Here is a 20,316-nt window from a genome sequence, read left to right as displayed (position 1 = left end):
CCTCGTTCGTAGAGAATGGAGTCCTTCAAAGGCCCACTGCACCCGCCCCCGTTCTGCCCTTCTGGTCCTGTCTCAGGCTGATGTTTGCCTGTTCCTAGCAACCTGAATCTCCTTTTAAAATTTCTTTCTTTCCTCTAAGGTGCCCCAGTGCTGCCTGTTGAAACCCTTTTTTTTGATTTCTAAAAGTTAACATGATTCCTCTCCCCTTATCAGGGTCCTGGAAGTCTCAGTAGAGCCGTGTTCTCCAAGTGCTGCTTTGAAGTCTTGACCAGCAGCTACAGAGCAAGTCCCTGGGATGTGAGCGGCCTCCCCATCCTGTCCTCCTCACATGTCACCCTGGGGGAGTGGGTTGAGAGATCACAGCAGCTCCAGGACATCAGCTCGGTGCTTTGGACCAACATGGCTGTCCCTTCCGTAGCAGAGTTCAGGTATTCCCTCCCCCGGGTAGACGGTACAGCTCCCATCTTTCCTCCAGAGCATGTAGTGGGGACCTTGGTCAGAGCTTTCTTCGATAGTGGCTAGTTCCAGTGGGTGGAGGAAGGTTGTTTTCTGGCTGGATGAGCAGGTTTTCAGTCCATGACAGAGACTGCTGTGAGCTGGCCAGCCACTCTGTCAGCTGTAATATATTGTGATCAAGAAGGTGGTACTTAGAAAACCATATCAGATTATAAGTGAGAATAGAAATTCACCTCTAGGTGTAGGCAGTGCAGTCTGTCTTGTCATTTTTTGGAAGAACAATAGCATGAGAAAGGAATGATGGTCGCTGTGGCACAGACCCTTAAGTGCTTCCCTGTCCCCACAGACGCACGGATTCCCAGCTCCAGCGGCTGGTGCTGTGCCGGCACTTGGCTGGTCTGGCAGAGCTGCTCCCCGAGCCCCGGCGGCAGGAGTACGTGCAGAACTGTGAGCAGCTGCTGCCTGGGGACAGCCAGGCATGCCAGCACGTGGGCCAGACTCTCGGGGACATGGCCGGGCAGGAGATGCTGCCCAAGGAGCTGCTGTGCCTTTTTCTCACCTCCCTGCGCCACTTGTTCGGGGAGGGGGAGGGTAAGCGGGACCTGCCTGAGCCAGCCCGCCGTGGGAGCCTGTGGGTGAGCCTGGGCCTGCTCCAGATCCAGACCTGGCTTCCCCAGGCACGCTTCGACCCCGCCGTGAAGAGGGAGTACAAGCTCAAGTACGCCAAGGAAGAGGTATGGAGGGAGGGTTTGGAGCACGGGCTGCATCCCTGACTGGCTGGCTTTGCTTAGTATATTATTCCTTTCTCTCCCTTTGGATGCTCAGAGCACAGAGGGATGATTTTACATAAGCTGTCCTGTGACATCCCAGGAGTATGTTCTAAAGACTGTGTTTTCCTCTTTGCGGGTTCCTCTGAGTAGGTTCAGGCACCGGGAGGGGCCATTCTGATGTATCTGCTGGTAGGCTGCCCTGGGCAGAGGGCACAACAGGAGAACACTAGTGGTATCCCTCGCTATCCAGATCCCTCTGCCTAAAGTAAGTTGTGGATATTTGGATTTGAGTAACTTCTTTAGACAGGGTATAGCATTCCTTCGGTTTTGAACTTTGGGTGTTTGTTATCCAAAACTCAGGAAGTAGGTAGATTCAGATAATGTGGTGTATCTCTTGCTATTTGAACTTCCAACCAAACTCAGGAACTGAATACATTAAGATAGTGATACACTAGTTCTATATTTTGAAGAAGGAAAATTATGTTAGTTGGGGTGATGACCAGACTGCTGTAGCAGAGACTTAGAAGTTCATTGGCATAAATGAGATAGTGTCTTTTCACCTGACAGCTCTGAGGTGAGTGGTCCAGGTTAGTGGAACAGAAACCCCTGCCCTTGGGTCACTCAGGTTCCTTCCATCCAGGGAGCGACCCTCCCCCAGGGCTTTGTCTCTGGGGCCTGGCCCTAGCTGGGCACAGCAGACCCGTCTCTCCCCTTCTGCTAGTTACAACAGCTGCAGTGTGAGTGGAAGACCCGGAGCCTCTCATCCCAGCTGCAGACCGGAAGAGACCTGGTGGATGAAGTCGTCCTCGGTCACTCTCATCCTCACATCAGGTAACACCGTAGTGATTATTCCAGTTGGGGGTTATTGGCTTGAATATTCTTTTTAAAAAGACATTCTGTAGTATAATTACAGTGTTAAGCTGAGGTTATGATCTACATCTCTGAACTACATTAGCAGGTAGATCCCAAAGCCATGGTTATAATCAGGAAAAATACATACTCTGTGAAAGGCGGGGGAGGACTCACATGGGGCCAGGAGGGTTGAAAGCAGAGCTTATTCTCAGTGTGGAAGGAGTGGGGTGCGATGACGTGCACTGTGGAGATCTGTTACCTTAGGAAATACTGTTTAGTAGTGGGTTCTGAGTTCCAGTCCTGTCCCTGACCTATGGCCTTAAACCTTGGGTAGACCACTCAATACCTTAAACCTCAGTGCCGTATTTGTAAAAGGAAGATAATAGTGCCCACTTCAATGAGACGTGCCTCTGAAATGCTCGACGACACGTGTTGCACATGGTAAATGCCTGTGTATATATTACCCATTTTCATTATAATTGTCCATATATCATTTTACGCCTCAGTAGCTGAAATGTCTTCCTGCTGTTTTCCTGAGGCTCAGTCTAGATTTGCTGCTTTGCTTCTGACAGAATTTGCATACTGTGTTAATTTGCCTTTAGGTTGCTTCGCCAGAGAATTGATCAGCTGGAGAACTTAATCAGCAGCCTGTCCAAGAAGCAGGCCTTCAGGCCCCCGCTGCCTGTGTATGAGTCCCTGGTACAGGAGGTCCACCACTATGTCACCAGCATCGCCAAGGCCTCTGCCGTTCAGGACCTGCTCACTCGGCTCCTGCAGGCCCTCCACACGGACGGACCTCGGGCTGCCCAGATGGCCCAGAACCTTCTGAAGGAGGAGGCTTCTTGGCAGCAGTCACACCACCAGTTCCGGAGGCGGCTGGCAGAGGAGTTCGCCCTTTATCCAGATGCAGCGGCCCCGCTGCAGGCATCCGTCCTGCAGCTGCAGCACGGCATGCGGCTGGTGGCGTGCGAGGTCCACGCCTCACTCCATGGTGGCGTGGTCTGCGCGCACAGGCTGGGTGCCCTGGCCACATCCCTGTTGGCTTTCCCATCAGTGGGCCCCACCTTCCCCACCTACTATGCTCACGCAGATGCTTTGTGCTCGGTGAAGTCGGAGGAGGTCCTGCGAGGCCTTGGGAAGCTGTTCCTTAAGCGCCTGGGAGGAAAGGAGCTGGAGGGCAAGAGCCAGAGGCCCTGCCCCACCCAAGAACAGCTGCTGCTGAATGCCCTCCTGTACCTGCGCTCCCACGTGCTGTGCAAGGGAGAGCTGGACCAGCGGGCCCTACAGCTCTTCAGACATGTGTGTCAGGTAAGCCCTCCTCCTGACGGGAGCTGGGGGCACGAGCAGGGCTCCTGCAAGACACTAGCGGTGCCCGGTGTAGGTGAGACAGTGTGGGTAGGCACTGGGGATCTAGTGTCTGCTACTTGGCTTTTTCCCGTTTAACTGTCAGGTTTAGGGGCCTTTGTCAATTTTTAAGAGATTAAAAAAATATTAGTGTTGTTAGCCCTTTATGCCTGATACACACTGCAAATATTCTCTCCTTTTTTGTTGGTTGTTTGACTTTATGGTGGGTTTTGCCATGTAATTGAACGAACTTTTATTAATATTAAGAAAATAGGGGCCCAGGTCCAATCCCTAGTTGGGGAACTAAGATCCTGCAAGCCAAGCAGCGCAGCCAAGAAAATAAAATAAATTCTGGGGCTTCCCTGGTGGCGCAGTGGTTGAGAGTCCGCCTGCCGATGTGGGGGACATGGGTTCGTGCCCCGGTCCAGGAAGATCCCACATGCCGCAGAGCGGCTGGGCCCATGAGCCATGGCCGCTGAGCCTGCGCGTCCGGAGCCTGTGCTCTGCAATGGGAAAGGCCACAACAGAGAGAGGCCCACATACCGCAAAAATAAATAAACAAACAAGCAAACAAATAAATAAATAAAAATACATACATAAATAAAATAAATAAAATAAATTCTGTTTTTTCCCTTATCAACAAAAGCAACTTGTTTTCATTGTAGACAATTAAAAGAGTAAGTATAAGCAAAATTATTAGATTCTGCCACTCAGAACTATATAACTGTTAACACATTGGTGTGTTCTGTTCTAGGCTTGCTCATTTGTGCATGTATCTGTAAGGGTATGTGACACTAAATTTTTTACAGCTGTTTTTTCCCAATGGTTTACAATTTTTTTGGGTGGCGGGGAGTAGACCCTTTTAAAAAATACAAATATTAGCAGAGTGATCCAATATTTAACACATAAAAGGGCTGCTCTGGTTGAGGACAGTGCTATACCCTCCATGGTCCCCGAGATAATGTCCTCCAATGGCTTGAGCCCTACAAACCACTAAGAAAGTCCATTCTGTTTTATAACTTGCCTTTAAAAACCTAACAGCTAAAATTTAGTGCTTATTTCTCCCATGATTATGGTATTCTCCACCTGCATCATATTTAGTGACTGCCGGGTTTTCTGTTATATGGGTAAGTCATTTAACAGTTCCTGTCACTGAATATTTACATTTATATGTAAAGGTTTTTTTTTCTGTTTTGGGGGGAAAAAAACCCCAAACCAGTGCCATCCTAAAAGTCTTAAAGCTAGATCCTTGGGTAGAACTCCTAGAAAAGAGAATTGCTGAGACAAAGGTTAACTGCTTGCTTGGGCTTTCAATACAAATTGTCATCCTGGGGTTCCTTATCTCCTCAGTTCTTCTCAATACTGGGTGGTTTCTTTATAGTTTTTGCCAGTTGTAGGGCTTTAGAGGTAGTAGGGAATTTAAGAAATGTCCGGTATCGTATAGCCCGGTTTTGCCTGATTAGTTCCCCTCGACCACCCAGTCCCCAGCCCATTTTCCCTTTTCTAGACCCCCAGGATATCTCCCTGAGGTGCTGGCCAAGTGCAGTCTGCATCACACACCCACGTTGCTGACCCTCACCCTGTCCTTAATGCAGAGCACCATTCACGCCTTACGGGAAGTCCCCAGTCGTGCCACTACAGCAAGTTTTCACACCTGCGAAATTGTAACAATACAGCAGGGGGCGGTTTAGGAAACTGAGGTTGCTGCAGATACACAGTTTGAAAACAAATCCCATTTGCTCTCTGTTACATGGAATTTAGTGTCTTGGATGTCGGCATTTATTTGTTCTTGAACCATGGTATTTTGTTTTCATGAGGAAGAGATAACAAGTCTTGCCTCTGTTCATTGTAAATGCTTCAGCAAAGGCAAATAAGCTTCCTTCGGAATGTGTGTTTTTTTTAGGAAATCATCAATGAGTGGGATGAACAGGAACGCAGAGCCCAAGAGAAGGCCGAGCAGGAAAGCAGCCTGTACAGATACCGGGGCAGGAACTCTAGGACAGCCCTGAGCGAGGAGGAGGAGGAAGAGTGGGAGTTCAGGACACACTTCCCACCACATGGAGAGGTTGGAACGAGTCCCCTTGGTACCACACACCTGCCCTTTGAATTCTTTTTTTTTTTTCATTCCAATTTTATTGAGATATAATTGACATACAGCACTGTATGAGTTTAAGGTGTACAGCGTAGTGATGTGGCTTAACATACATCATGAAATGATTATCACAATAAGTTTAGTGAACATCCATCATCTCATATAGATATAAAATAAAAGGAAAAACATTTTTTTCCTTGTGATGAGAACTCTTAGGATTTACTCTATAACTGACCTACAGCAAGCACTATGTTAGTTCCTGTTACATCCCTTTGAATGGTTTTGTAATTTTTAAAACATTTCTCAATGCACGTAATTCCTTTTTTCATTTTCTTGATCGTTCATGCTCCATCCTTCCCACTTCCTTTTAGTCTTATTAGAACTGGGTTTTGACTTAAAAGTTCAATTGCTCTAATATTATTTACAGGACTTCGCAGATATTTTGGTAGAACCAACACTAGAGGCAAAGAAGGGACCTTCAGATGGGCAAGAAGAGGAGGCCGCCACAGAGCCCACCCTCCTGTCACAGAGCTCAATGCAGGCTGTGATGCTGATACACCAGCAGCTGTGCCTCGGCTTTGCTCGGTCCCTCTGGTACCAGCAGACGCCGCCGCCACACGTAGCAGAGCACTACCTCAGCCTGTTTCTGTCCTGCTACCAGACTGGGGCATCGCTTGTGACAAACTTCTACCCCCTGATGGGTATGGTAGTTTACTTTTGTTAAGCTCTTGGGAAATCAAAACGAATAGATAGGATTGCTACTTCTGGAACAATTGAAACTATTACGTCCCTGTTTTTGCTAAATTCCTTATTGTTTCCTTAGCTTAAAGGACTTAAGCTAATTCCAAAAAATTGATTTAAAATTCTGCAATAAAGATGGGTTTTCACCCTTTGAATACGTGGGGGTAAAGGGATTAAGAGTAAGGATATAGAATTAGTTTAAATGGTCTTGTTTTCCACATTATTTCCAATTTCCCTTTCACAGCTTCAGTGCTTTTCTAATGAAATCATGTATTCCTGGGAGCAACCTGGCAACTCAGAAATTAATCTCACAGGATATGGTTTGATGCAGTTTCCTACGTGACCTCATTAGTTATTCCTTGCAAGTAGGAAGGAGGCTTTAAATTTCATTTCTGCCTACCAAGAAGAGCTACAAAAACTGGGAATTGGAATCCATCAAACCAAACTCTGCACCCTCTTGATTACATGTAGGCAGTATCTGAGTTCCTCTGTATATACCGAAACTTGGGGCACATTTTGGTGACCACTGTAGTATTGGGGTCACAGTCTTTTAGACCTTTGCTGCTTTGGGAGTGAATGGCATTGCAATATCTACTTCATTTAGTCGCAGTCATTCATTATTTCTGAGCATGTTGCTGACCTCATTGTAACTTTATAAGAACTTTACAGTGATCTTGTTAACTTCACAGGAGTTGAGCTGAATGACCAGCTCTTGGGCAGCCAACTTTTGGCCTACACCCTGTCCTGCAACACTCTCTTTGGGGAGGGGACCTTGGACCTGATGGTGAAGCCTGACGGTCCCTATGACTTTTACCATCACCCCAACGTCCCGGAAGCTCGGCACTGCCAGCCTGTGCTTCAAGGCTTCTCAGAGGCCGTCCACCAGCTGCTGCAGGATTGGCCGGAACATCCGGCGCTTGAGCAGGTAGGGCAGCGGTGGGGAGGCGGCCTCTCAACTGTCCTGGGGGCAGTGACTTGCACACTGGATACGCAAACAGAGGTTTACAGAACTGCAGTTCAGTGCGGTGCTATTCCCTGGAGGATGAATATACCAGGTTGTAATGCCTGTTGTGTAAATGGTGTTTGAGATTCCACTTACTTTATCTGCTGCTCAGGGTTTGCCATCCATATATTGAAGGGCTGCTATGTTGCTCTCTTTGTTCAGACACATCCTTATACTAACAAGGGCCTGGCTTTTTCAAGATTTAACTCAGACCTTGCTCTGTGATCATTCAGCTAATTCTGTAATAACTTATAACAGAGAGTAATAAGAGTAATTACTTTATCAAACTCAATCTTACTTCCAGAGTAATGCAGCAGATAAAGTGTTTATCTTGGGCAGGATCTGCAGCCCTGGAAGTTTCACCCACAGCTCTCCTAAGTGCTCAAGAAGCAGGGCCTTTGCATGAAACTTCCAGTCAGGCCCCTCTTCAGTACCCTGTGACTTTGGGTGATTGACTGTCCCACAAGGATGCCCAAATCTTCTTCCCTCCACCCCCCACCCCCACCCCACAGCTGCTGGTTGTAATGGACAGGATTCGTAGTTTCCCACTTTCCAGCCCCATCTCGAAGTTCCTGAATGGCTTAGAGATCCTTCTGGCAAAGGCACAGGTAAGAGGATTCTCTCCAGTCCTCATTTTAGTTATAGTCAACTGAAGAGATTCTCTTATTATTAGAGGGACAGGATGTGATAGTTTGGGTTGGGAAAGGATGAACCTCCTTGGTTTTTCTGACATAAGGTCACATTATTGCAGGTGAAGCCACTGCCTCCATGGGAAACATAGGGGACCTGCCTCACCTGCTCTCAAGGGTGGGATGCAGCGTCCACCAGTCCTAAGGGCTCAGTCTGCCAGGACTTCTGGGTTGGCCTTCAGACCGGCAGGGTGCCTCCACTCTTCAGCCCCTCAGTCTTCTCACAGCCTCTGAAGTGGCTGGTGCTCCTCTGATTTTCAGATTAGGGCTCTGGACTTTGGAGGGGTCACGTGACTAACAACAGGGATTCAGACTCAGGTCTCCAAACCCTGTGTTATTTGCTCTGCTGGAGGTCTGTCAAGTGACCAGAAAGAACTCTAAGCTGGATAAGCTGGATGTAAACTCATTCTGGTTAGTTACTGGTAAATCAGTATAAAAGTTGTTGAAGGTCCCAGGGGTCTTTGCTCAAGAAAAGTCCAGGGTGTTACTGAGTGAGGAGGTGGTCAGGGAACTGAATAATGGCCATAGTAAATTTTCTCTGTGTTTCTTCAGGATTGGGAGGAGAATGCAAGTCGGGCCCTGTCTCTGCGGAAACATCTTGATGTGGTCACTCAGGTGGTCATCCGCTGGCGTAAACTGGAACTGAAGTAAGTGATACATTTGTCACTTCCCCTCCTGAACTTAGGTTGTAGGGATATAGTCTTTGGATAGTTTGTTTCCTCAGAGTTTATGTAGTATGTCAGCTAGAGACCAGACAATAGCGTGCGTTGGGAGGCAGCAGACTGGGAGCTTCTCCATCTCCATTTGGGAGGAGAGAATAGTGAATATTTAGCTTCTGCTTCTGTGCTTTCAGATGTTTGAATAGGTTTCCTTAAATGCCTCCTTGGCCTCTACTTCAATGTTTCAGCTGCTGGTCCATGAGTTTGGATAATACCATGAAACGCCATACTGAGAAATCCACCAAGCATTGGTTCTCCATCTATCAGATGCTGGAGAAGCACATGCAAGAACAAACAGAAGAGCAAGAAGGTAACACCTGTCTGTAAATTCCCTGCTTATTTAGAGGGTCCAAGCTAAGCTTAAAGTGCTGCAGAGTGTGGGATTTACCTGCTCCCATGTGTCCTCGCCCCACTACTTTCACATAGGATGTATCATTTGACTGCGAGGTATTCCTGAGAGGTCAGCCAAGAAAGCTGTGTAGTTTTATTCTTACTAAGAATAATAATGGAAGTCGGAGAGGTTTAAGTGACTTGTCCAGAGTCTAGAGAGCTAGTCATAAGTTAAAGTTTCCTTCTCTATATCCATGAGACAAGTCAAAGAGAAAGTTTCTGTCTTGGTAGGTAGTAGTTAAAATGCTTGAGTTAAAAGGGTTTTATCTCATACTTAGAACAAGTGCCTCATAATTCAGTTTCCTAATTTGCTGTGAGTGCACTTCACACATACCCTGAGTGGGGCTGTAGTTTTTAAATCAGCTTGGAATTTAGCTGTGGTCCTTGCTTCAGAGCTTCACCTTAACTGGTGTCTCTACTTGACGGCCCTCCCTCGGGAATCCCATAGTAGACTGTGTGCGCTTTGTGACAGCAAGTGATGGTTGCAGGCACGTATATGTTTTCTTCTTTGAATCTATAAAGATGACAGACAGATGACCCTGATGCTGCTGGTCAGCACGTTACAAGCATTTATTGAAGGATCTTCACTGGGAGAGTTCCACGTACGACTTCAGATGTTACTGGTTTTCCATTGTCATGTCTTGCTGATGCCACAAGTTGAAGGAAAAGGTAAGGCTATACATATGTATGTATAATATTTTTTCTTTAATTTTACCCTTTGAATTCTCCACATGAGACAGGTGTCTTGTGGCATACCAGGTTTTAAACGAGGCAGTTTCAGTTGTCTTTTCCTATAATGTGATTCAGGTTAGATATAGAGAAAAACATTAAAGTTGAGTACAGACTGGTTATAAATGAAGCCCTGGGTAGCGAACCATGGCAGAGGTAAATCACCAGATGCAGAGCTCGGGAGCTGGCATGTTAAGGCAGCACATCTTTCTGTCTAGACAGTGCATATGTCCTGCTAAGCTTCTGCTTGATCCAGGCCATATTATTAGGTTCTTTGATCTCAGGAGAGCGCTGCCACGTGTCAAGTAACTGCACATAAAACTTCTGTCAATTCCTATCGCTGACCACAGCAGTTTAGACAAAAGTGTCACTGTGAAATGAATATAGATTTACGTGAATGAGCCGTCAAGGTGAGCCTCTTAATATGCCATCTTTTAAAACAGGCTTAGTTTCTGCTGACTTTACAGTAAGATTCCGAGAAAGGGTTGGAAATTGTGAGTTTGGCAGAATGTCTGAGTACACCATCTTTAAGAACAAAAGTGCAACCAAAAAAATCCAGTACAAACTGAAATGAAAATATAGGGTAGGATTTAGAGCCTGCATCTCTGGGAACTGGTAACCCCGGCTTCCTAATGAGCTGTTATATAGTCTGCATGTGCTACATTGCACTGTAATCTCATGGCCTAAAGAGTAAGGAGGAAGGATCATCACTGAAATGTGAACCTCAGAGGGGGAGCCAGCAGCACATGCAGCAAGTGTGGTGTTTTTGTTTCCTTTTTATTTCTTCCAGATTCACTTTGCAGTGTTCTATGGAATTTGTACCATTATTACAAGCAGTTCTTTGACCGCGTCCAGGCCAAGATTGTGGAACTTCGTTCCCCCCTAGAAAAAGAGCTTAAAGTAAGATGAACGGCTGTCATAATCACTCTTAGGAGGACAAAATCAGCAAATTCTCCCTCAGTTCTGCTCTTTAATCCATTTGACTGTGAGGCAGGGGGATCTGGGGAATGGAGAAGAGCACTGCAACTGCCAACTAGGATGGTGGGTTTTTCATTTTGTGGCATTGGCTCCATTGCTGACCTGGCCGCGTGTGTGAGGGTTCCGGGGCGTGGCCCCTTTTCAGAGGCTCCTAAGAGGGATGTTAGTGCCCGCTCCCCTGGTCTTGCCCAGGCTGATCTTCCACCTCAGACGCGCACCATCTGGTGTTGGGCTATGGGCTGTTGAGGTGCTGGTGGTGTAAGGAGGATCCTCTCTTTTTGACACTTTCAGTGGTCATGGAACCAACCCTGGTTTAAGCTAAAGTACATAGTGACCTGCTGATTGTAGCAGCACTTTTTTTTTCCATTGCTTTGAGACAGACAATGGTTTTGGTTCCTTTATTAGACTTCTTTTACTTGTTCACTGACACACAGTCTTGTGTTTGAGATGGAATGGGCTTGTGTTTGAGATGGAATGGGCTCTGGTCTCCGGCAAGCAGATGATCTAGAAAGAACAGAATGACACCAGCTTTATAAAGCCATTCCTTGAGCTTCATTTATCTTACAGGAATTTGTTAAGATATCCAAGTGGAATGATGTCAGCTTCTGGTCTATTAAACAGTCTGTGGAAAAGACACACAGGTAAATTGATCTTTTAAAGCTGGGGGTGACCAAAACTCAGAATTTTTGAATGGTAGACAGCATGACTGCATTTTTACAGAGGTCTGACTTGTGCTGCCTTGAACTTAACTTAAAAACACTAGACTGTTTTGCTGGCTTCCCAACACCAGGCCCTTCCACCCAAAGCAGAGTCTCCCTGCAGGAGGAACGGGTGTGTCTGGAGGCAGAGCAGGCTGTGTGCCGTGGAAGGTCGAGTCCTCTGCCACCTGCTCACCTTGAGCAAAGTGATCCCACCGTTCCTGGCTTTTTTTTCCTGCTAGAAAAGAGAGACGAGAATACCTGCCATACTTTTTCCTTTAAAAAAAGATTATGAGTTTCTAAGGAGCTCATTACGTACCAGAAGTACAAGTTATTAAGTTATCTATGTATGTGTTATACGTCATTTACATATTTCCTCACTTCCCATCCTATTTTTTTCTGCCCATCTCTGTCATTACCTGGGGCCAGAACCCTCTTTAAATTCATGAAGAAATTTGAAGCTGTCCTGAGTGAACCCTGCCGGTCATCCCTGGTGGAGAGTGACAAGGAGGAACAGCCGGACTTTTTGCCAAGGCCAACAGATGCAGCCACAAGTGAGGAGTCACCCATTCAGAGTCTGAATCGGGCACTGAGAGAGACCCTGTTAGCCTGGCCAGCAGCTGCGCAGGTATTAGCTCGTGGGATAGTGTTTGCTTATTCCTGAGCTAGTTGCGTGGGGTCTTTGCTTTCTGTGGGAGGAGTGTCCTTAGCACTAGGTGAGGGAATACCTTTGAAATCTTCTCTTTGGACGAGTGGCATAGCATTTGTTTGCATGACCTGCTGCCAGAAAGCATTAATCCTGGTGCTGGAAGTTTCATGTTAGCCTGTGGAAACGACTGTTGTGCTTACCTGCGAACAGTTCATCTACCTGTGAGGGAAGATTTAAAGCATCAGTTTAGGAATAGGATATTGAAGCTGTCTTTGGGCTCCCGCGTGATGAAGCTGCTGCACAGGGAGTGACTGTGTGCAGTGATCTGCTGGTTTGAAGTGGTTGCTGGTGACCATGGTGTAGAAACATATGTATTCCCATTATGGCCAGTTTCAAGCGCCAAGAGTTAAGAGCTGGCTTGCAAAATTCCTGAAAATTTAAACAGTTATCGAGACCTTGGGTGAGTAGGCCTGTTACAGGAGGATGTCCCTGCTTCATAATCACTGGGTGTAGGGAGCACTCTTCCCCCCCGCCCCCAACCAGTAACTTTATTTATTTATTTATTTACTTCCTTCCTTCCTTCCTTACTTACTTATTTATGGCTGCGTTAGGTCTTTGTTGCTGTGCGCGGGCTTTCTCTAGTTGCGGTGAGCGGGGGCTACTCTTTGTTGCAGTGCACGGGCTTCTCATTATGGTAGCTTCTCTTGTTGTGGCTCACGGGCTCTAGAGCCTAGGCTCAGTAGTTATGGCACATGAGCTCAGTAGTTGTGGCTCTCAGGCTCTAGAGCACAGGCTCAGTAGTTGTGGCACACGGGCTTAGTTGCTCCACGGTATGTGGGATCTTCCCGGACCAGGGCTTGAACCCGTGTCCCCTGCATTGGCAGGCGGATTCTTAACCACTGCGCCACCAGGGAAGTCCGGGAGCACTCTTAAGGGAGTAATGACTTTTGTATTCCTACTGTGCTTTCCACCCTGGGTCTATAGAGTTAGCAATGGGGTTCCTCAAGCGGTTTTTAATATTTTAATAGTTCAGAAAGCATAATGGAAATTGAGTATATAGCCATGATATGGCCGCACACGTGATATGGCTGCCAAGTTTTCTTTTGATTGTATTCATCAGTTCACCACTTGTCATGCTGATCAAATTTTTAGACTTACTATTGATGACAACACAGGAATTTCAGGTCTCTTTTTTTTTCTGGGGCCGCGCTGTGTGGCATGTGGGATCTCAGCTCCCCTACCAGGGATGGAGCCCATACCCGCTGCAGTGGAAGTGTGGAGTCTTAACCACTGGACTGCCAAGGAAGTCCCAGAATTTCAGGGATTCTCAAGGGGAAAAAACTAGTGAAAATAGGCCTCCGATGGTTGCCTAGTATCTGGATCCTGGTATTTGAACTGTTAGTCAGGAATTGGAGGCAGGGGAGAGATGGTGGTAGAAGTTAACTTTGGCGGATCAGGTTAGCTTTGCCTGTGTGTCTGAGAAGCACAGTGCAGTGCAGCACCTTAAAGGCAGCAGTTATGCTGTCGGATCTCCACCTTCATGGAGCAGAAGCGCAGGCCCCTGGTGACGAGCACAGAAGGTGCTGCAGGGGGTGGGGAGCAGGGCTTCTGCTACGGGGACCTCCCACAGCAGCAGCACACAATGCTGAATACCCGCGACGCGTGCCTGTTTTAATTTTGGCGATGATGCCTTTGTTCTCGTGAGACTTCAGAGACGTGGAGAGGAGAGTTTCCTGTTGCTGAGCCAGGTGTGTGTGGAGCAGCACAGCATTTAAACCTAGCACCGGTGCAGGTTCGTGCTAAGACTGTTGTTCTTGGCAGTGAGAATAACCTGTGCTCTGTCTCACAGGCCGTGGTTCCAGAACAGTGTCAGGGTGCCCCCCCCGCCTCGGAGGGGGCACTTCTGCGTCGCTTGCCGAAGCTTGTGAAACGCATGAGGAAGATGTGCCTGGTGCTCATGAAGGGAAGCCCCCTACCCTGCCTCGTGGAGGGCCTCGACCAGTTCACCGGTGGGTGCACACCCAGGACGAGGGGGCTTTGCTCTCTCCGGTATCCTCAGTGGCCTGGGAGGGTTGGAATGAGATACCTGTGTCCTTCTGTGACATCTTAAATAGCGTTGAGCAGGTAATTAAGCAAGTGGGTTAAAACCCATCCGAGCCCAGACACAGGAGCCAGCTGAGACCCCACAGGTGGTCACCTTGTCCTCCTCCCGTGCACACCGGTGCAGTGTTAGGCCGTTTTCTACAGCAGCCCTGTCCATGTCAGCTCTTGCTGGTTGGGGACATGAGTAAAGGGTTTCCTAGAGTCTTGAGGCTGTCCCCACCTCTCAAAATGTTGTCTCTCTTGGGTTAAAGGAAGAGGGAGGTTTGTCCACAGTCCACTTCTTTTTTCCTTCACTTCAGAGAGGTGTAGCAGTCTCGTTTCCCTGTTCGTGCTGTACAGCATATCAGCAGTGGCTGGGAAAGGGAATCCCGACCTTAAAAGATCATTTGGGCCCTTGGCAGCCTTTCAGCACTTCCCCCACCTCAACCCACCCCACAGCTGCAGTGAATGTGCGGTCAGGGTGAAGCTGGTCCTTCTGCAGTGAGGCTGCAGTCTGATCTCAGGGAGATCTTTAAAAAAAAAAAAAACTTGTTAGAATAATAGCCTATCATCCATTGCTCAGGATGCCCTGCCTGCATTATTCAGGGGTCAGCTGTACCGCATCTTTGGTGGCTTAAACAATAGAAATTTATTTTCTCACAATTCTGGGGCTAAATGTCCGAGATTAAAGTGTCAGCAGGGTTGGTTTTTTCTGAGGCTCTCTCCTTGGCTTGTAGATGCCTTTTCTGTGTCCTCATCTCCTCTTCTGTTAGGGATGCCAGTCAGATTGGATTAGGACTCACCCATAAAGCCTCATTTTATCTTTTATTTTTTTTAACTTTTCAAAAACATATATTTATTTATCTTTATTTGGTTGCACCACGTCTTAGTTGAGGCTCACCAGCTCCTTAGTTGCAGCATGCGGACTTCTTAGTTGTGGCATGCATGTGGGATCTAGTTCCCCGACCAGGGATCGAACCCGTGCCCCCTGCATTGGGAGCGTGGAGTCTTAGCCACTGGACCGCCAGGGAAGTCCTGGCCTCATTTTTATCTTAATTGGCTCTTTAAAGGCCCCACTTCTAAATACAGTCACATTCTAAGGTTTTGGGGGTTAGGACCTCAACATGAGCTTGGGAGGCCACGCAGTCAGCTTATAACACTGCCTGTGGCAGGCTGGCAGCACCCTGGTGTTCTAGGTGCCGTTGGGTGCTCAGGAAGGCAGTGCAATGGTGGAGAACGAATTTGGGCTTTGGAGTCGGTTCAGCCAGGGTTCAAATCCTGGCTTCAAGTCTGCTCTTTACCTGAATGGCCTTTAGAAGATGACTAGACTTCTCTGAGCCTCTTTGAGTGGCTACAAATAAGTTCTTCTGGAGCTGTGCAGATTAAAAGAACATTTACCAAGTACCAGGTACAGCGTAGGAGCTCGATACATGTTGTATGTATTAGAAATTTACCTCAAGTTTTAAAAATTCTTAGTGTAAATCACTGCATATAATCCATGTTCAATAAGTGATTTTTGCTTGATTGGTTATGAAACACCTGAATAAAATAGAAAAAAAACAACAATACCTACTTTATTTGGGTTGTTTGTTGTTAAGAGATATGAAGTGCCATGTGTTCTGATTTTTCCGTTATCATGCATCTTGATGAGTTTAATCATTGAGAATTTACCAAATGCTAGGGACTGTGTTAGCTATAAAGATGAATGACACCTGGTCTTCGTTTTGTCAGGTCCTTGGTCTTGGGTAATTTGGGCACATTAAGAATTCCTGGGGATTTCCATGTTTCCCCCTTGTCTTCCCTGCAGGTGAAGTCATTTCCTCTGTGAGTGAGCTGCAGAGGTTAAAGGTGGAGCCCTCCGCAGAGAAGGAGAAGCAGCGCTCAGAAGCCAAGCACATCCTCATGCAGAAGCAGCGAGCTTTAGCAGACCTCTTTAAACACCTTGCAAAAACCGGTAAGGTCCTCGGTGGAGACCCAGTGAAGTGTGCTCACCTGATTTGAGGAAGACAAATAACATGGGTGATTTGGGGGAAGTTTGTAGGGACAGTTGAGATGGCGGGAAACATAAGGTGGAAGGCAAGGTTTGAAATGTGTGAGTCCCAGTCAACGCACACGAAAATCCTATGATGAACCATTTGTGACTCCCAAGTAGTTTCACAGTTTTGTAATGAGGTTTCTCAGAAACCATGTTTTTTATTTTCATCACCATATGTTGTATAGCACCCGGCCTTCCATCGTGCGTAGGGAGCAACACTTTTCAGACTAACTTATCTGTGAATCACCTGGGGAATCTTGCTAAAGGGCAGAAGCGGATTCTGTTTCAGTAGGTGTGGGGCAGGGCCTGAGAGTAAGCTTTCTAACAAGCTCCTGGGCGATGCTTTTCCTAGGACTTGACTTTGAGTAGCAATGGCATTGGGGACTTCCTGGCACATCTATTCTCTCCAGAGTTTCTTTATTTAACCACCTGCTGTTTATTTCCTAGGTTTGTCATATCGCAAAGGTCTTTCCTGGGCCCGTTCAAAAAACCTTCAAGAGATGCTTCATCTTCACCCGTTGGATCTCCAGAGCGCATTGTCCATAGTCAGCAGCACTCAGGCGGCTGATTCTAGGTTTGTATTTTTAATTATAAGTGGAGCAAGTCAGCTAAGCCTCCATGGCCTCATTTGCCAAAGTGGGGAGAGGAGTACTTCTGTCCTAGTGTTGCCATAAAATTCGTATTTAGAAAAGTGCCTGGCTCAGGACTGGCAGGTGGCGAGCACCCAGTGTTAATTATCTTTTCTTTTTTTTTTTAACCTTCTTTTCTTTCATTAGGAAAAGGTAAGGGACAAATTCGAAATATTGGGTGGTTTGGGCTCTGTTGGGGATCTGGTGGGGTAAGGAAGACAAGGGGCCACTTTGAGTATTTAAAGCAAGTGTCAGTAGTTAGTAATTGTTGATTTTCTTCTTTCCATTCCTCTTTCCTCCTTGTATTCATGTCTCCCATTATTTTTTTTGGTCCTTTGATTTTTCCTGAGGTCTACTCAGTTGATTTGAATGTACAGGTGAAAATCTGTGAGAGAATGGCCACACTTTTAGCTATTCCATATACATAAACCTAAGTTCCCATATGTTCTTGAATTTGAGAGCCTGTAGACTTTGGAGACAGATGGAGCTCCCTCTGTGTTAGTAACTGGTTGGAAATGAGCTGAGTACAGCATACATGTGTGTTTTCTTTGCTCAGTGGCCCTCTCAAGTGCTTTAAATTTGAGTTCAACACAACACTGTAAAAAGTAGAAATTTTACGTAAACATTCTGGATTTTCAGTTTTTCGGGAAAATTTGGCCAAGTGTGCTTGCCTTCCCACGTGGTCGAAAGTTGACTAGAGTGCCCTCCTTTTGATAGGACACATGCTCTCAGGTTCACTGTGGTCAGTAACGGTCCCTCTTGCTTCTCAGCTGTCATCACCAGGGATCATTTTGTGATCATTTTGGCTGTCCTTAACCATGTGTGTTATTTGCATGGCCCCTGTAGGCATCAGAATTTATGATCCCTAGACTCTACTGCCAAGATAGTCATAACATTTTTATTAAGGAAGACATATTGTCATAGTGTATTTTCCCACTCTACTTTCAGTGCTAAGTATGTAACACATCCTTTGTATAAAGGACTGATGAGTGGCTGACTGAATGGGTCCTCACAGAAATAAATCTGTTCAGACTCTTGGCTTCTGGTTGTGGCTAAATGGACCAGTCTCTGACTCCTCAGGATCTAGGGTGGAGATAGTGGTTTTAATTAAGTAAATCATGTTGGTTTCTTTCCCAGGCTGCTTACAGAAATCTCGTCTTCATGGGAGGGGTGCCAGAAGTATTTTTATCGCTCTCTTGCACGGCATGCCAGGCTTAGTGCAGTCCTGGCAGCTCCCGCCAAGGTAGGATGATAGAGCCTTGGGATTGCAGGGGCTCAGGGACTCCAGTTCTGTTCATCCAGGGCAGCGTCCTCAGACCTGGTCCAGTGATCACAGCCCATTACTGGAAGTGACTGAACTCTTTGCAGTCATTAAAGTGACAATATAAATCAATGTAATTTTGTGCTTAATCAGAGAGCATTTTATAATAAGTTCTGTTATTCAACATTGGCTAACAGGACCAAATCCTTAAGAAAAATTACGGAAGAAAAACTTCAAATGGAGAATGCCACCCTCCGATCTTTTCCCCCTGTGAATTGAGAGAAGATCACTGATACCCAATTTTGATGTTAAACTAGTTCCTGTTCATGGAACTTCAGTGAAAGCATAATTTGAGATGCAGTGCTCCCAGAGGTGGACGTGTCGCCTCTAGAGGGCAGCACACCCAGGCTCCGCACCCCACCCCACCCCCACCCCAGCAGGGGCTCCCCTCCAGGAGCATGGGACCCAGGACTTCCCAGCGGCCCCTCAGCATGCTCTCTTCTCCCCCTGCCAGGAGATGGGTGTGGGCCACGTGGAGCGGTGTAAAGGGTTCTCGGCGCATTTGATGAAGGTGCTCATCCGACAGCGGCGCTCCCTGACCGCGCTGACCGAGCAATGGATCCTCCTCAGGTATCGCTGACTGGCTGCGTTTGCAGCACGAATCGAGAGTATTATGCGCAGCTCAGTGTTGCTGCACACGCTGCTCCCAACTGTGCAGTGAAGTCTGAGGTCCGAAGGGGCAGGTGGGGTTTGCCTTGCCTTGGCCCCTTGCTTTTGGTGGTAATGCCTCTGCCCCCTGGTTTTGGCAGCACCTCTGGGGGATGGTTCGAGGCCGAGTCAGATGGTAAAAATGTTCACGACTGAACCACACCTGGGTCTGGAATGAGGGCGTCTGTGATTGGCAGTCCGTGTGGGTCGAGGGCAGGGTTGCTTTCATGGCATCGGATGTCTCAGACTCTGGGCACAGATCAGATGTTAGTCGGCTTTTTGGATCACAGAGTTGCAATTTGCTGAACCATACACTGGTGCTCCTCGATAGAAATGGATACTTAAAAGATGAGGATAGGAAGCCTGTCATCATCTGCTAAGTGGATCCTTGGCTGACAGGTAGTATTTCTAGACTGTAATTACTTCAGCTATTTTCTTCTCCACTCATAAGAGTTTTATCTAGCAAAGTCTACTACATTTACTAGATGTTTTTTTTAGAAAATAGTGGTTGAAATCACTGTGGTGCTGTGACTGTGTTGGATGTGAGAGGCCTGTAAGGGGCAGGTGATAAGCAGTGAGCACCAATGCTTCTGCTACACTGAAGGATGTGTTTAAGTACTTTGGAAGGCGTTTGAACGGACTTTTTACTTATCTGGGGAATCCTCTCTTCTTGATTATGTGGAAAAGCCCAAACTTCGTTCAGAAATCAGTGAATTTACCATCACAAACAGCGCGGTGACACAGTTTAAGGTGCCATGTGTTATCCCCATGGGTTTGTTTCTCTGCACAGGAACCTCCTCAGTTGTGTGCAGGAGATTGACAGCAGGCTGACGGGGCCGCCCGTCTACCCCGTGGCCTTCCCCCCTCAGGACGGGGTGCAGCAGTGGACAGAGAGGCTGCAGCATCTGGCCATGCAGAGCCAGATCCTGCTTGAGCAGCTCTCCTGGCTCCTCCAGTGCTGCCCCAGTGCAGGGCCAGCTGCAAGCCAAGGTGATGCCCAGGCACAGGGTCAGCCTTCTGCCCCCTCCCTGGAAGGACCAGAGCTCACCAAGGGGCAGCTTTCTGGAGCAGTGCTGGACCTGATCCCGTCAGACCTGAGCTACCCATCCCCAGTTCCTGGAAGGCAGCTGCCCTCTGGTTGCCGGATGCGGAAACAGGACCAGCTTTGGCAACAGTCAACTGTGAGATTAACAGAGATGCTGAAAGCCATTAAAACAGTGAAAGCTGATGTTGACAAAGTTAGGCAGCAATCTTGTGAGACTCTCTTTCATTCTTGGTGAGTGTGCCTACATCTTTGCTCTGCCTCTGTGTGTGCAGTGCTTGGTCAGGGTTTAGTAATGGGATGAAATGACGGAAGGGGTCATGCTTCAGTCCTTGGTTTTTCCAGTGGACCCTCATAGCGCTTTGTGGCATACGTCTAGCTGTAAATCTTTAGATGCAATGAGTTTTAGTGGTGGGAGGGAGGGAGGGAGGGAGGGAGAGGGTGTGTGT

The 20,316-nt window shown here is 47.3% G+C and overlaps 1 protein-coding gene across 1 annotated transcript in view; it reads left to right on the top strand.

Annotated features, from left to right (window-relative positions):
• MDN1 (midasin AAA ATPase 1) overlaps positions 1 to 20,316 on the top strand; it is a 157,075-nt gene that overhangs the window by 106,463 nt on the left and 30,296 nt on the right. The window contains exons 60-79 of the mRNA XM_007466260.1: positions 214 to 428; positions 803 to 1,190; positions 1,948 to 2,057; positions 2,681 to 3,386; positions 5,326 to 5,487; positions 5,942 to 6,215; positions 6,945 to 7,180; positions 7,771 to 7,866; positions 8,500 to 8,594; positions 8,855 to 8,976; positions 9,579 to 9,725; positions 10,576 to 10,685; positions 11,331 to 11,404; positions 11,891 to 12,089; positions 13,960 to 14,119; positions 16,000 to 16,146; positions 16,675 to 16,801; positions 17,994 to 18,099; positions 18,632 to 18,747; positions 19,616 to 20,101. Coding sequence (XP_007466322.1) covers positions 214 to 428; positions 803 to 1,190; positions 1,948 to 2,057; positions 2,681 to 3,386; positions 5,326 to 5,487; positions 5,942 to 6,215; positions 6,945 to 7,180; positions 7,771 to 7,866; positions 8,500 to 8,594; positions 8,855 to 8,976; positions 9,579 to 9,725; positions 10,576 to 10,685; positions 11,331 to 11,404; positions 11,891 to 12,089; positions 13,960 to 14,119; positions 16,000 to 16,146; positions 16,675 to 16,801; positions 17,994 to 18,099; positions 18,632 to 18,747; positions 19,616 to 20,101 — 4,076 coding nt within the window. The remainder of the gene's footprint in view (positions 1 to 213; positions 429 to 802; positions 1,191 to 1,947; positions 2,058 to 2,680; positions 3,387 to 5,325; positions 5,488 to 5,941; positions 6,216 to 6,944; positions 7,181 to 7,770; positions 7,867 to 8,499; positions 8,595 to 8,854; positions 8,977 to 9,578; positions 9,726 to 10,575; positions 10,686 to 11,330; positions 11,405 to 11,890; positions 12,090 to 13,959; positions 14,120 to 15,999; positions 16,147 to 16,674; positions 16,802 to 17,993; positions 18,100 to 18,631; positions 18,748 to 19,615; positions 20,102 to 20,316) is intronic.

The sequence above is a fragment of the Lipotes vexillifer genome, unplaced genomic scaffold (assembly GCF_000442215.2).
Source record: "Lipotes vexillifer unplaced genomic scaffold, Lipotes_vexillifer_v1.1 scaffold1242, whole genome shotgun sequence".
Classification (NCBI taxonomy): domain Eukaryota; kingdom Metazoa; phylum Chordata; class Mammalia; order Artiodactyla; family Lipotidae; genus Lipotes; species Lipotes vexillifer.
Note: the sequence above shows the minus strand (reverse complement) of the source record. Positions and strands in the feature narration are given on the sequence as shown.